The sequence below is a fragment of the Diadema setosum genome, chromosome 7 (genome assembly GCF_964275005.1).
Source record: "Diadema setosum chromosome 7, eeDiaSeto1, whole genome shotgun sequence".
In the NCBI taxonomy this organism is placed as follows: Eukaryota; Metazoa; Echinodermata; class Echinoidea; order Diadematoida; family Diadematidae; genus Diadema; species Diadema setosum.
Genome location: NC_092691.1, coordinates 36,141,016 through 36,158,342, shown reverse-complemented (window position 1 = coordinate 36,158,342; position 17,327 = coordinate 36,141,016). Strand labels below are relative to the sequence as shown.

The 17,327-nt window shown below is 38.7% G+C and overlaps 1 protein-coding gene across 2 annotated transcripts in view; it reads right to left on the bottom strand.

Annotated features, from left to right (window-relative positions):
• Positions 1-17,327, bottom strand: part of LOC140230759 (structural maintenance of chromosomes protein 5-like) — a 46,006-nt gene that overhangs the window by 10,309 nt on the left and 18,370 nt on the right. For both annotated transcript variants that reach the window (XM_072310898.1, XM_072310897.1), the window contains exons 8-16: positions 17,174-17,307; positions 16,019-16,094; positions 13,741-13,858; positions 11,495-11,649; positions 7,558-7,671; positions 6,625-6,719; positions 4,692-4,821; positions 2,028-2,207; positions 439-608 (exon numbers count right to left, since the gene is read on the bottom strand). In XM_072310898.1, the coding sequence (XP_072166999.1) occupies positions 439-608; positions 2,028-2,207; positions 4,692-4,821; positions 6,625-6,719; positions 7,558-7,671; positions 11,495-11,649; positions 13,741-13,858; positions 16,019-16,094; positions 17,174-17,307 (1,172 nt within the window). The remainder of the gene's footprint in view (positions 1-438; positions 609-2,027; positions 2,208-4,691; positions 4,822-6,624; positions 6,720-7,557; positions 7,672-11,494; positions 11,650-13,740; positions 13,859-16,018; positions 16,095-17,173; positions 17,308-17,327) is intronic.

Here is a 17,327-nt window from a genome sequence, read left to right as displayed (position 1 = left end):
CACTATAAGTGTTTCATAATGTACACAATTCTTTGGTATTTCATGTTGATATAATTGTTACTGTTTGTCTCACTTGCAGATTTTTCAAAAGGCTCTTTAAATACAGCAGACTCCTGTCATAACGAAGTCCTCAGGACCAATAGTTTTCATTCTTTATATCGAAATTTCATTATAACCGAACAAATAAACAATAAAATACACAGAAGGGATGATGTTGGGGCCTGAATTTTTACTTTGTTGTAACCGGAATTTTGTTACAGCCATGTTCGTTCTAATGGGAGTGCACTGTAAATACTTCTTTACATGGGAACACATACTGGAAGATATTATTTCTCTCTCCAATTGGCAAAAAATTCTAAATTTCTCCTGATTTTGAGCAGATTTCATGAATTCAACCAGTCAAATCTCAATATTCTAAATCTTCACAAGAAAACGCACAGCTCAAGCTTAGTGTTGATGTTCTGCTGAATAGTACGTCGCTGATTCTTGCTGCGATTCAGGTTTGTCCTGATGTCCTTGAGCTCGTTGATCCGCGTGGAGCACCGCACGTGCTGTTCCTGATACTTTTCAAACTCCGTCTTCGCTGCTTGCATCTCTCTCTCCTTTTCCTGAATCATCCAATGACGAGAGGAAAGGCAGATGAGAAGGTGGTACATAGGGTGTGTTTCTTACCTCCACCAAGGAAGGAGGTTTAAGGTTTTCATCGGCATTGATTTGTCTGTGTGCAAAACAACTCAAAAAGTTCTGAGCAGTTTTGGATGAAACTTACAGGAAAGGTTGAGAATGACACAAGTCACATATATTCAAATTTTTGGCATGATCCGGGAGTTTTTGTGGATTCTATGAAGGATTTTCGATATTTTGGCAGGTAGGGTCAATGAACTTGGGAGTTCAAGCTGCGCATTTTTGAGGTTTTCATACGTGCACTAAAGTGCATGCTCTAGTTTCCGCTAAGGGAGGCATGCCTCGCAGCTGGAAGTTGATGACATAACAAAGGCTTCTATATTGGGAAATCGGGTGATTATCAGCACACAATGCTCTCAGAGTGCTTCTCTAGTCTTTTTAATGTTTCCCTGACTAACAATCGTAACAGTCTTTAACCCATGGAGGATAAGTTGATCTTGTTAGAACACGTATTCCTAGAGAAACCTGCCAAGGTATACTCGGTACTAGTCTTCAACAGGTCAAGCTCTCAACATCTGAAAATCTTGGGCGTGCCCTTTGTGATTTGTCACACTTTATAGTTAGAGTCCTCACCCCTTAATGAAGACAGCTTTAGGGTGAGATCTTTCTCCTGATTAAAAATGGTTAAGGTCATTGGCATACTACCCATACTTCAATACAAGGGCCTACACATCACATTGTAACTTGTATACATTCGCATATCCCTAAAAAGTTCAGGCTATGTACATTTGCACTAGATAAGTACTGAAAGACAATTTGTGTGTGTGTGACTTACACCGGCAAACTGTCATTACGAATCTTGTGACAGGGTTTGATATGGACATATGAAAAAAACAAAAACAAAAACAAAAACAAAAACAGCAGAAACAACAAAAAATGCATTGTATCCACTGCAGCCAACATGATTTTACAGAAAGGAAAAACAAAACACATCAAAACAAAGAAAAAAGGAATATCAATAAAATTAATAATAAAATAAGATAAAAGCTCTTAAATTTGTCTATCCATTCTCCTAGAAGCTGTCACAAATAAGAATACTTTTATTACAGTAAAAAACTTTCATTTTTGCAAATTTTGCGAATAACTGTCGGACAACGAAGTTAACAACCCGCAAAAATATCAGCAATTGATCTTGAACGGACATGCATTAACCCATTGAAAACGAGTCCCGAGTATACTTGGGCAAGTGTTACTAGTGCACTTATGATAGCCTCGGTGATAAGACGCAGAAAACAAAATCTCGCAAAAAAGTTTGTGACATCCTCATCGGCTGAATTATTGGTATTCTTCAAAAAAAAAAAAAAAAAAAAAAAAACAGCTTTTACAGTAAAACTTAATCTTGCCTGAATCTGTGCCTCCAGATCCCTCTTCTCATTCATGTCAATGTTGCTGACTCCCAGCAGTTTGGCCTCCCGCACCTGGGAGCTGAGGGAGGACTTGATGCGGTCGCCATAGCGACTCTGCTTGACGCTGTAGTGGTAGCCGGGTGTGTAGAATGATCGCAGTCCGGAGTGCTCGATCACCTGCCATTGTTTTGCAAGGAATATATACAGGCTACATTAACAGTTTGCACATTTATCCCACAATATATTTTCTTTGCATTAAATCAACAAGTATGATTTTTTTTTCTTTTTGCATGTTAATGTGGAAAAAAAGGCAAAATGACACAAGATAAAATTCTGGGTATTATACAGCATAAATTCACAATGCTGTCACACAGCTCACATGTTTTTAAGTGCTTTATAGTCAACTCAAAGGGTGTGTACAGTTCTGGTTGAGGTGAGGATTTAGCTTATAATGTTTTGCAAGATATTCAGAAACCACTCTATGAGATGTCAAAGAGCATGCAATTCTAAGGGGTATCAAAAGTTAATTTGATGAACATCGGTTTTGAAATGGCCGAGATATCCAAAAACAAGGTGAAACAAAGCGATCATAATAAAAGGCATGGCCTGTCGCCTTTCATTATAAAAAATTTTTATGTATATCTCAGTCATTTTAAAACCAATTTTCATCAAATAAATGTTGAATCCTTCTCAAAATTACATGCTCTTTCATATTTCATAAAAGGTTTCTCATTATCTCACTTAGGAATGTTCAAAACATGAATCCCCACCTAAACCAGTACTGTACAGTCCCTTTAAATTCATACTAATGATGCCGAAAGTGGTTTTTTTTTTTTTTTATAGTTTAGATATTAAATGCATCTCTTTCTGTATAACAAGAGGAAAGAGTCTTGTAGAAATGCTGACAATTTAACTGACTCTTTATATAAAGTAAAACTGCCAATGGCTATTAAAGATCACCCAATATTACTGATAGCGGGTATATTGCCATGCAGTTGTGATCATGAGTATAATAACAATTATTCATGTTTTCACTGAACAGCACTACTGGTTACAGCCGCATGTAGACATTTCAGAAGAGGTGATGATGTCACCATCTTACAACCCACATTGCTCTGTAGACAAAAATTACAAAAATTATACATTTTTGTAAAAATTATACATTTTTGTAAAAATTATACAAAGAACATATTTCTGCAGATGACCAAACAACTGCAAACCTTTCCCTTTAAAAGTCATCATTGTCAGGTAATATACAATGCTGTCACACAACACTTTGATGTAGATGGTGCACATTCTTCTACTTGGATTTCATGTTAAAAAAAACATAAGTAACAAGGAAAAGTAGAAATTACGCGGTGCGTAATATATGTCCCCGCCGGAAGTAGCATTTAGTAGCAAAATGTACAATATAGGTAAAAAGATGAAGGTCAAAGGTCAAAGAAGTCAAAGGTCAAAATTCTATGTAGAAGTTTTGAAGCCCTCACCTAGTGCCATCACATAAAGCAAACGGAATCGAAATCGGGTTAGAAATGGCGAAGGAGTAGCATTTTGTAGCCAATGTACAATATAGGTAAAAAAATCAAGGTCAAAGGTCAAAGAAGTCAAAGGTCAAAATTCTGTGTAGAAGTTTTGAAGCCCTCACCTTGTGCCATCACATAAAGCAACGGAATCGAAATCGGGTTAGAAATGGCGAAGGAGTAGCATTTGGTAGCAAAATGTACAATACAGGTCAAAAATCAAGGTCAAAGGTCAAAGAAGTCAAAGGTCAAAATTCTGTGTAGAAGTTTTGAAGCCCTCACCTAGTGCCATCACTGAAAGCAAACGGAATTGAAATCGGGTTACAAATGGCGAAGGAGTAGCATTTTGTAGCAAAATGTACAATATAGGTCAAAAATCAAGGTCAAAGGTCAAAGAAGTCAAAGGTCAAAATTCTGTGTAGAAGTTTTGAAGCCCTCACCTAGTGCCATCACATTAAGCAAACGGAATCAAAATCGGGTTAGAAATGGCGAAGGAGTAGCATTTTGTAGGCAATGTACAATATAGGTCAAAAATCAAGGTCAAAGGTCAAAGAAGTCAAAGGTCAAAATTCTGTGTAGAAGATTTGAAGTCCTTACCTAGTGCCATCATATAAAGCAAACAGAATCAAAATCGGGTTAGAAATGGTGAAGGAGTAGCATTTTGAAGCAAAATGTACAATATAGGTCAAAGGTCAAGGTCAAAGGTCACAACGGAAATTCTGTACAGAAGTTTCAAAGCTCCCATGTAGTGCTATCATATAAAGCAAACAGAATCAAAATCGGGTTAGAAATGGCGAAGGAGTAGCATTTTGAACATTTTGATCACACACGGACCCACACACGGACGGACACACGGACAGACGGACGGACACACACACGTACGGAGCCCGTTTCATAGTCCCCTGCTCGAACTCGTTCGGCGGGGACAAAAGCTGTATAAAGGTCATGTCATAAGCACCACATATTACTTGCATCTGCAGTTGTCACTAACACGAATAATATAGCTTGAAAACACACGAAACTTGAAAGTCTCTTAACTTGTTTTTTTAGGTTCGATTTTCATGACACTTCTACCGTTTCGTCCGTTTGATTTTGCTCTGTTTAATGAAAGCTGGGTTTGTGTGAAATTGCGCTTCAGTACCTTGTCAACATTACGCTCGGTGTCGTCGTTGCCCAGTGGGATCAGGTGCAGCTTGTGGAGTTTGCAGAGATAAGCCATCACAGCAGCTGGGGCTGTCACCAAATCCTTCAGGTAACACTGAAAACCAAAGCTGCACAGGAGGAGGAGGGGATGAAGAAGATGAAGAAAGAAAAAAAAAAAGAAAAAGAAAAATAATAAGAAGATGATAAGATGGTGGCGCGATCGCGGCAAAATTATTCCAGAACATACAGCTGGATGTCAACTTCAAGATTATATGATCATACAATAGAACTAGATATATCGCTACGGCGACTGATATGCCTCCGCCATAATGCATGGTTCTCCTAATAGGTGTATAGTACAATGTCTTGACAATGTGTGATGACAGTTTCACACAATTGGCAAAATATTAAAATGACAGGTTTGACACAAATGTGCTGAATGTTCACTTTCCTAGAACTAGGTTCAATTGGATGAATGATTAAAATGTCAGAGTGCAGGTATTTGGGGAACTGATGATTTCTACTTGACTTTTGACCCTTTTATAAGTTTATGCATTGAGTAATTTTCAAGGTATTGAGAAAAAGTATAATTTCAGTATCAAATGGGAAAATAGCATTATCTAAACCTTTCGTTTGACCTTTGACCTCACAGTTCCACAGAGAATCACTGCTAGGTAGAACACGCATAAATATGTAAGTTTCATGATGATACCTTGAGTTACTTTCGAGATATGGAGGAAAAAGTGCAATTTAGCACTTTCACTTGACCTTTTACCTTTTGACCTTTGACCTTTTGGCAAGAAACTTCCCCCAAAATATATATTGGGTAATACATGCCATACATCAAGTTTTTAAAAAAAAACCTTCAGGCATATTGCATTTTAAGGAAAGTAGTGATATTTTGAGGAGTTGACCTCGACCTTTGACCCCCTGACCTTTGACCCATGACCCCCAACTTCCCTAGATAATCACTGCCCATCGGTACAAGCATATATACTAAGTTCCATGAAGATACCTTGAACCATTTGCGAGATATGGAGAAAAACATGAAATTTCAATTTTTTTTCACAAAATAACCTGTGACCTTTGACCTTTGACCCTGTGACCCTAAAATCCACACAAAGTATTATCCCCCAAGGATATACCCTCATACCAAGTTTGATGTAAAACCACTACACGGTTCTTGAGATATCGACAAAAACAAAACGGGACGGACGGACGTACGGACGTACGGACGTACGGACGGACGTACGGACGGACGGACGGACGGACGACCCGAAAACATAATGCCTCCGGCCACTTCGTTGCGGAGGCATAAAAATATTGATTTCTATTTTTAGTAAATTAATAATGCAAATTTATGAAATTATATATCATGAAATCATATTTTCACCTATGACTCCATTATAAAGACTAAAGGATTGCTACATTTTTGTGTCAGAATTCCTCAAGACACGTCAAATAATTTTCTTGCAAAAAAAAAAGCACAAGCATATTTAATTTCTTTTGTTTTTATTGTTTTTTGACCCTTTGTTTTCATTCTTTTTTGCCAAAATTTGTTGCAGGCACTTTTTCAAGCTTATCTATATTAGAATTGGTTAATTCCAATGATTGTGTTCCAAAACACAACACAATTCACACTGGATTTGCACACAATATCACAAATTTGAGCTGTTTTTGGATTGATATGCATATTTGCAAAACATTATGTGTAACTTCAAAACGGTGTACCCGGACGTCACAAATTTGGTGTCAAAATATGCGGGAGACTGCAAGGAAAAAAGTCATGAAATGGTGTGGCAAAATCTTTGCGCACTGAGGAATCATGGCGCGAAATGTCGGGGGGGGGGGGATCAATTTGGACCCCCCATGGAGTGAAATGGCACTCTGAAAGGAGTGGATGCAAGGCATGGACACTGTCTAACACACACCCTTGTTGCTGGATTGGTTTTGGAGGATTGAATGAAGAGAGGGGCTCTGCTGGACTCTTCACGACATTCACACGTAGTCCTTGCTTATCTCGCACCTGGCAAAATCAAACATACAACAAAATTATAAACAAACATTAAATAAAAGACAGACAGACTGCTTGATACAGATTCTCTTTCTCTTCATTAAGAAATTCTTACAACAAAACCCAATCTATCCCTGAGTAAATTTGTTTATAATTTTAATACAACGAAGTAAAGACATATAAATGGAAGACATCAAAAGTTCTGATTTCATGTATTATACAGGGCTTCAAACCTCTTCAGATCAAAGGACATTTTGATCCTGCGCTATCAACTTGTTCTGCAAGCAAAGAATATATTTTGGTTTAGAATGGGGAAATTGCATACTGTATTAGGCATGGTAAATAATATACATACAGGAAAAAAATTGTGCGTCCATGTCAAAACCATACTATCATATTCAGACTGAGACAAAAAACAAACAAACAAACAAACAAACAAACATACTGCATGTGGTAAAAAGTCAAGCTGGTTGGCATATCTGAGTATGGTTAAATAATTGTACATACAAATTCCCCATCATGATCAAGCTGACTCAAATGGAAAGAGTAAAATGACACAATAGTAAAGTTACATCGAAGTCTGACACCCCCTCAAAAAAAAAAAAGTTTTCACTCAATACTGATAAATAGTAGCAACGACAAACGCAACTAAGGAATTACGAATAATGTCATCATTTCACAACTCATCCATTGGTATGCACAGAAATGCTATAAATATCATGTTTTTGGGCAATAATTCAGCAACCACCACCCATTTCCCCCTGAGAGTAACTATTGCAAAGGTTTGACCTTACTCGGTCTATGAAGGCCAGCTTGAACATGGTGTTCGACTAGATTTTGATTCGCGTACCTCAGTGATGAATTTGTCTTGGTCTTCCGCATCTTCGCAAACGAATGCCAGCAGGTCCTGAGTTGGAATAGCCCTCTCGATGTACTTAGCATAGTCCTTGTTTCCAATCTTGAGCTAAATCAAGACAGAGCAAAGAAAAACTAGAAAAGCACTTAGAGATCACAGACCTCCACCAAGCCAGCAACTCATTTCCACACCCTTTGATGGCATGCAATTTCCCAAAATAGAAGCATTTTGTTTACGTCATTGCACGGCACCTTGCCTGAGGAGAGAACACGCCTTTAAGTGCATAATATAAACCTCTAGTACGCACAGGCTGATTCAGAACCCCAAGTTCGTTGACCTTACAAGCCAAAAGATGAAAAATCCTTTAAAAATCCATAAAAATTCCCGCATCACTACCAAAATTGAAAGAGGTGTTCCTTGTGTCAATATCGACATATTATGCAGTTTCCTTTTAATCCGTACCCAACTTTTTGAGTTATTTTACAAACAGACAAACCAACGCCGATGATCACTTAACCTCCTCTTTCCTTGGCAGAGGTAATTAACACCTCACTCACATAGCCACTCCATCAGGTTTCCACACGAAGTATGATGATAATCTACAAAGAGATTTTCTTAGTCAGTCCCCCCACACCACAGTCTTCCAAAAGTCTCCGGTCCACAAATGAAGATTGTAGCATTACAACTATGTGAGTGCACAAGAATTCATCACAAGTTTCAAAATATATCATTTCCACATTTCTCTTGGAGCATCAACTTTAAAATGAGGGAATGCTTTTTGAGTGGGATTAACATTTGTGCAGGATTTGAGGTTATACGCTATTCCTTTTGCAAACCTCACAAAACTTTGCATGGTTGAAGAATATCTCCCAAGATCTGTATGACATCTCATGGTAATACACTTCAGTTTTGCTTTTGGTTTTTTTTCACAAAAGAAATGAAAAACAAAACCTGTGTCACTCAAGAATATGTGACCCTCTACTACAAAAGGATCCGAAAGTCAGGAAGGACAATTTTCTGAAAATGACATGACATTATTCCCTACTCTTCAACTTTAACTCCATATATAACACAACTCCTAAAAGTACTCGGTTGCGGAGATATCCATTTTACTAGTGCATGTTGAGTGGTTAAGAAAATCAGCGTTTTGAGAAAACCGCCTTCAAAGTTTTCCTTCCAACGCTATCCTGATCAAGGGGAGGCAAGACAGTTATCACCGCTTGACAATAGAAGGTATGCCCATAGCAACCTCCATGATGTTCATTCAAGCTTAGCACCAGAGGTCTACACATGACCATCAAGTAACCAGAATGTCACGCACTGACCAATAAGATCACTTCTCCTCGCTGCTAGGGGCGGAGTCTAGCTGGAGTGCAAAATCCAAATTTTTGGACACGTTTCTGGGCCTTTGAAAGATGGAAAATCATGGCCCAGAAAAACGCTATTTTCTTGCCTTTCCTTTCAATTCAATTCAATTCAATATGGTTTATTGTGCAAGTATAAAAAAAAATAAAACAAGGAAAAGTAGAAATTACACGGTGCGTAATATATGTCCCCGCCGGAAGTAGCATTTAGTAGCACAATGTACAATATAGGTAAAAAGATCAAGGTCAAAGGTCAAAGAAGTCAAAGGTCAAAATTTTGAAGCCCTCACCTAGTGCCATCACATAAGGCAAACGGAATCGAAATCGGGTTAGAAATGGGGAAGGAGTAGCATTTTGTAGCCAATGTACAATGTAGGTAAAAACTCAAGGTCAAAGGTCAAAGAAGTCAAAGGTCATAATTCTGTGTAGAAGTTTTGAAGCCCTCACCTAGTGCCATCACATAAAGCAAACGGAATCGAAATCGGGTTAGAAATGGCGAAGGAGTAGCATTTGGTAGTAATATGTACAATACAGGTCAAAAATCAAGGTCAGAGGTCAAAGAAGTCAAAGGTCAAAATTCTGTGTAGAAGTTTTGAAGCCCTCACCTAGTGCCATCACTTAAAGCAAACGGAATTGAAATCGGGTTACAAATGGCGAAGGAGTAGCATTTTGTAGCAAAATGTACAATATAGGTCAAAAATCAAGGTCAAAGGTCAAAGAAGTCAAAGGTCAAAATTCTGTGTAGAAGTTTTGAAGCCCTCACCTAGTGCCATCATATAAAGCAAACGGAATCAAAATCGGGTTAGAAATGGCGAAGGAGTAGCATTTTGAAGCAAAATGTACAATATAGGTCAAAGGTCAAGGTCAAAGGTCACAACTGAAATTCTGTATAGAAGTTTCAAAGCTCTCATGTAGTGCTATCATATAAAGCAAACAGAATCAAAATCGGGTTAGAAATGGCGAAGGAGTAGCATTTTGAACATTTTGATCACACACGGACGCACGGACGGACGCACGGACGGACGCATGGACGGACACACGGACACACAGACACACACACGTACGGAGCCCGTTTCATAGTCCCCTGCTCGAACTCGTTCGGCGGGGACAATAACAATCCAGCAGCTCGAAGGCTGATACGGTTGCTTTACATTAGGCCAAAAAAAAAAAATTGTTGCATTGGCGTAACATGAGATTTTCAAATAGGGTCGGTCGGGCGGATTTTTTTTTTTTTTTTTTTTTTTTTTTTTGCTACCTGCATTTTACGTGTAAAACTCGTGCTCAGCTCAGTAAACAGTCACAACTGCTGCACCGAATGTGCTGTGTTCATCTATTCTACAAATCATTTATGAGGCCGATATTACTGGAATTATACCCCTTCACAGAATTTAAAGATGTTGAAATCCCTATCCTGAATGTTTTCACTTCATATTTTACTATTTTGACTTACAAGTGTAGATAAGATAGATGCAAATTGACCCATATGTACGATCTTTTCATCGCACACGGCGATCTCTATTACAGTCCCACATATACAGATTCGTGTAAGTTCTCCACACAAGAAACCTATGGCAAAACTGTGCACAATACATCGCAGTCTGAATGCTACGTATACACTGAATAAATCGTGTTAGAGTACGTGTCCGTGTTGGAAACAGATGACGTACTGATCAAGGAAGGCTTATGCGAGGCGCTAGATCTCTCCCTCGTACATCCGATATCCCCAGAGCCGTTTCCACTTCCGGGTTTGTGCGATCGCGATCGCAATCAACAAGATATTTGATATCGATAGCAAAAAAAAATAATAAAAAAACATGGGGTCGGCGGAATTTTTAGGGTCGGGCGGGTTACGCCAATGCAACAATTTTTTTGGGGGGGCCTTAGAATCATAAAAAAAAAAATAAAATGACATTGATAGGATAAGCATGCGTGAAATATGTAAAAAAAAAAAAAAGAAGAAAAAAAAAAAAAGACATAATACACATCAGACCGGGGCATCAGAAAATGGGATAGGTGAGAGTATTGCACAACAGGTAAAGAGATACAGTATGTACTTGTATAGAGAATAACAAATATGGCACGATGGAAACGAGCGGGCAAGGAAGTAAAATGTTAAAGTGGGTGAAAAATTTCAATGCATCGAAGCATGAGAACTACAAATAAAGATTGTGACTTCACCATTTAGCTTCAAAATTTTGGCTGATGATAGACGATATATTAGACTAAAAAATTATGTCAAAAACAGAAATCCGATCATTTTGACCGATTTTGATAATTTGACTTCAAACTCGATTTTCTCAGCTCAGCCGTCAGCAACTTTAGGATCCTTTTGTTGTAGCGGGTCACATGTTTCCCACTTGTGCCTAGAATAACGGTTGGATATTTTGGGGTCCAAATACATTAACTGGAAATCTTTTATAGTAATATTTCATCATAAAGAAGTTTCCAGTTTGATCATTCTGTGAGAAGCATACCTCTACAATATACCAGCTTATGAAAGGAATCTACATTTTCAAAGTCGCAAAAGGGACACACAAGTCAAACTTTATACGAGAAATGTTTCTTACCACTAGAGCTACGGGCTCATGAATCGGCTTCTTGAACTTGTCTCGATTGGAGCGCAACCACATGACTGCATTCCCCATGTCGGGGAACCTGTTCTTTAGGAGGCGGAATCTCTGATCCCTCAGGTCGTTGACCTGTTTCAGCCTTTTATTCAGCGCTGCAGTGTCAAGATAAAGGAAACACATCATCACAAAGACAGAAGGTGTGTTTCATAGTATGTCAGTAGGGCAACAAAGACATATTAACCCTTAGCCCTTCACACACCCAGGCACATGGTTTAACCTGCCAAGCTTTTTCATCAGTATTAAGAAATCTACCCAATCTGGACCTTGTTGTAGACTACGTGCAGCAATGATCATTCAGGTGTACTAATGTGTCTCAGTCCACGGTGACACAATATGGATTAGGGAGAATCTCTAATCATTGACAATTACAGTAGTTTACAGACATCTGCATCAAATGGCAAAGAAACCACTCCAGTGTGCATGCCAATTAGCAAACAAAGCAAAGTAATGCTGAAAATGCCATGTTTATATTTACTCAGACATGGCACATCACAGTAATGTTTTTAACCCATTTCTCCCGTAAATTATCCGAGAGCCTTCACAATGCACCCAAACCAGATTCTTTTTGCAGGTCAAAGAACGGAAAGGTTGGTAATCCGCCTGTGCAAAAGCAGTCAAGCAGTACATGTATATGTATCCCCTTTAAAATACCACGGTCAACTACATGTCCCATCGAACAATGCAAAGTATCGATTGGGCGCAAGGTATGAATAGAGCATGCGTTGATGGGCTCATAAACTCTTTTGTTCTATACAAAGTGGGTCACTGAATAGGGTCAGCGAAAGCAAATATCTACTGAGCTCAACCTTGACTGCTATGTACATCTTCATACAAGTTTTTACAGCAAAATACATGCACACTACATTAAAAAAGGGCATATAATACTGCAATATATGTGGTTTTCTTACAGAAAGAAAACTGATATTGATAGAAGAAATTCTAATCTTTCTATCTGAGCCATTTTCCTGGGCAGCATAGCATATATAAACATGAATTTAGACCACGAATGCAGCCAATGTTGTCTACATTTCTGGAACCTGGTTTGCCAGGCTCCTGTAAGGAATGGGTTAAACAATCTGCATTCAGTCACTGTCATATATGTCTCATCGATGAGGGTGTCTCGTATTGTATCTTTCTATCTTTTTTAATCATATGAAATCTACTAAACCCTCTGTTATAACTGACATCAGTGAATCTATTTTGCTTCCTTTCTACTAAACACAAAATGATTCTCACAGCACATAGCTACCTTAATAGGCCAGTTTGTAATTCTACTTTGCACATGAGCGGAAAAGGGTCATTTGTACCAACAGGTATCCTGGTCTGTTAATTCACCGAGATAAGCATCTGTGATGTGATGATTATTCATGTGATCCTTATCTAAATGGTGCTTGTCAGCACATCCACCTGAGAGCAAGCCTGGTATTTGGTAATATCAAAAGAAAAAGATTGTTTTGGCATTCAGTACACAATAATGAAATGGATGCCTGCTAAAATGTTAACTGACAGACTATTCTTGTCACTTGGTCTAAACGCAAAATGTCAACTGATGGGACTATTCTGGTCACCTGGTCTAAACGCAAGTTCATTCTTTGTTTGAACACGAATTCCATAAATTAATATGTCAGGCAAGTCTATAATGCATTATGCCGCTTTGAAAACAAGTGAAGTACCGAACCAACTGAGAAAAAAGAAAGTTCATTTGTACTAATGTGTTCACGAGCTAATTATGAACTGGCTTATATACAAAGCAGTATACACACCTCCAGTAGCTATATGCATTGTGTGCCTACCAAATGTGCATGTCCTGATTTCAATACTGTGAAAATGGAAATTTTCACAAGAGCAATTTTTTTGCACTCAGCTGGGTACAATGAATTTCAAGTGTTTCCTACTTCTGCAACATCAAGGTGACAAAATACCATAGCATACATTTACAAGCAAAATTTACTAATGCTTTTATTTTCACGCTAGTTTCATGCCGTGCGATATGCTAAAAAATTTCCACACTGCAAAAAAAAATTCACTTTTACAGTAGGCCTTTTCTCTGCTTCCTTTGTTTGAACATTGCCCTTGGGGGCATGATCATGTATAACTAATTGCCACCTAGTATCCAACCACCCTAAAATAATAATAAAATATAACAAAATATACAGGAACATTCAACATGCACTACTACTCACCCCCGATCTCGCCTTTTAAGACATCTCGTTCCATATTGATGTTGCTGCACTTTGTAGCTATCTGAGTGGTCTCCTTTGTCACTTCGTTTAACTCTGCAAGGTTGGCTGCGAGTTGAGGCTGCAGGGGAAAATGTCAAAGGCAAAGGAATTCACAGCAAATTCAAATGCACAGGCACATTAACTTTTTTTCAGCATTCTCATCAAAACATGGTATTTCTGTCTATACAGTGGTCACTGCTTGATCAGGAGGGGTCAGGAGACAAGTTTTTTTTTTCTGTTTAAAGATAATAAAAAGTTTTGGTATTACCTCAAAAGTTTCCCTGAATTTCCTTGTCTTAGTTTGGGTTTCAGGTTAAAGTACCTTTCATATAGCTAACACTGTGAGACTTACTCGCCCCAAAGTGCTCTCATGTCTTAGTAATCATTCAAAAATGGTTTCATACCAGAGCCGCCGCCGCCGTGCGGCGGCGAGATAGTACACGTATTGTGCGAGATAACTGCGACCAGCAGCGTGCAGCCCCATACGCATACTGTGTAGCTAACTGCGACCAGCAGCTCCATACGCATAGCTAAATGGGGCTTCGCATTGTAGCTTACAGGATCATGACAGATTTAGTATCGCGGGTAAATATCAACTTAAAATCCAAAAATTTCTTCAATTTGAAGACTTACCAGTTAAGTTGAAGTATTGAAAACAGGCTTTGGGCAACGTTTGGTTTTGCCAATAGTCCCTTTCTGTTCGAATTGATGAACGAATGTGACTCGGTCGAGAGGACCTTGGGAGAGCTACACTGAATTGACGGCCAGCGCATGCGCACACAAACATCTTATCCGTTCATGGATTTGAAATTTGTTCGCATGTGATCTGTGCGTATGCGCTGGTCGTAGTAATCAGTGTATGCAGCTCTCCCAAGGTCCTCTCGACAGAGTCACATTCAGTCATCAATTCGAACAGAAAGGGACTATTGGCAGAACCAAACATTGCCCAAAGCCTGTTTTCAAGACTTCAACTTAATTGGTAAGTCTTCAAATTGAAGAATTTTGTGGATTTTAAGTTGATATTTACGCGCGATACTAAATCTGTCATGATCCTGAATGCTACAATGCGAAGCCCCATTACGCTATGCGTATGGGGCTGCTGGTCGCTATGCGTATGGGGCTGTTGGTCGCAGTTAATTGCATGATTACTAAGAAATGAGAGCACTTTTGGGCGAGTAAGTCTCACAGTGTCAGTTATATGATAGATATTTTAACCTGAAACACGGAAATTCAGGGAAACTTTTGAGGTACCAAAACTTTTTATTATCTTTAAGGGGGTCATAAAAGAAAAAGGACTCCAAAGTCTCATAGCTTTGGTAAATGTATCGAAGGAACAAATTTTTGTTCATTCGATCCACAAAATAACTCTTTTTAGAGTTCATAGTTCAATGTCTATGACCTTGCCAATGCAGAGAATAGGCAGCACATGACTGCTAACTTGAACACATTTTGGTTACACCATTCAAGTTACAGTTGTAGCAACATGCACATTATGACACTTTAAACCCATTTGTTCATATTTATTCCCCCTTCATACTCTGTCTGCCACACACCTGTCCACACACACTGCACATACTGATGCACAAAGAGGGAGAGTATAGGCTACACATGGGGAATGTGACTCTCCATATTGCACTGAAGGTGAGGTGGTAAGTGCATGAGTAGAAGCCACTGTTCCCTATAGGAATCATACCTCCTATAGAGATCAGTGGTAGAAGCTGACGACACTCGATGTGACCACCACAGCACTACGTCCTATTGTGTTATGTGCTTTGATCACAGTTCTTATATTTGTGATTTGGAGACCTAGTACCCATATCAGGAGAAGTCAAGGTGCTTTTAAGGCTCATCCTCTACCTCAGCACCATCATCATCGTTAACATCCTCCTCCTCCACATCATCATCATAATCATCCATCTTCTTCCTCCTCCTCCTTCTCCTCCTCATCATCATCATCATATCAACATCATCATTATCATCAACACCATCATCAACACCATCATCATCATCATTATCATCACCATCACCATCAACATGTCATTATCATCATCATTATCATCATCACCACCACCACCACCATCATCATCATATCAACATCATCATCCACACCATCATCATCATAATCATCATCATCATCACCACCACCACCACCACCATCACCACCATCACCATCATCATCATCATCATCATCATCATCATCATCATCATCATCATCACCACCATCATCATCATCTCTTACCTTGATATTGTCATCTGGCTCTAGGGTCTCCAGCTTATTCTTCCAGCCCTGCACTTCCTTTTTCCACTCATGTATTCTGAAATCATCAACACCAACATACATCACCTACCCAAGTCTGCCATTTCATCATAAATACAAAATCAAAGTTTTGTAAGACAATTTCATAGCAGAATCTTAACCCGTTGAGGAAGGGCTGATTTTGCTACAACACACATTTCCAATAGACACCTGCCCGAGAATACTTGGGACTTGTCTTCAGCGGGTTAAAGAGTTGTGATAAATAGCTCACAACCTAGCCTAAAACTTACATACTGCTCAACTTCAGATTTGTTTGCTACTTTACATGTGGTGTTGAATCTTTTTGATTTGAGAATATCATAGAGCCAGTTACGGGCATGCTATTTATATGGTATTCAATTCTAAACCATATGCATGTTTCTAATTACAGAGTAGGTATTATGAAGCCAGTAACAGGCAAGCTTTTTACATGTAATCCATTTCAATGCACCCACAAACAAAGCTATTGTCAATTAAACCCATAAATATTCAGTTGTGATAAAAGAGAGCTTTAAAGAATCATGCAATTCCAACTGTTGTCCAATAGTATGAGGATGCCTGTGTTGAGTTTATACAAACTGTGCTGAGTAGCTCAAGTCTACTTGATTTTTCTGTTGTAGTTGTTCTCTATCATTTATACTTCAATAAAATATAAATGTTCAAAAGGAAGTGTCTGTATAAAAAGCTTGAAGTATCTAATTACTCTTTATTCTTTGAAGTTATGTGCCACATGCAAACACTTTAATACAATTCACATTATGTCTTCACACAGTGTAAATAGCACATGAAAGGGAAAAGAGAAGAGAAAAAAATGGGTGCAATTCAAAAGTAGGTGGTTTAAATCTAGCACATGGCTTATACAAAATATGCCTATGGATCAATGTGTCAGGCCCATCTTGCACCTGTCTCAGTCTCAGGACTAATATGAAAAACATGGATATAATCCAAACAACTTTTTGTGCATTCAGGCATAAAGCACGAAATATCTGTCACTGAGTAAAATGTCATTGCAATCCTTTACAAGCACAAATTTGTCAGCAGAGAGAAACGCCAGCCCACTTTTAACGCCAGCCCACTTTTATCGCCATGACAACTCACTTGGACGCACGCTCCTGCTCCTGTGCTTTCTTTGCTCGCAGTTCTTCCTGAACTTTGGTGATCTCCTCGGCCAAATTCCCCAACTCCTTCTGCTTCTTAGTGATGATTGACTCTTGCTTGGAGAAATCACTTGCCTACACATAAAAGAGAGAGA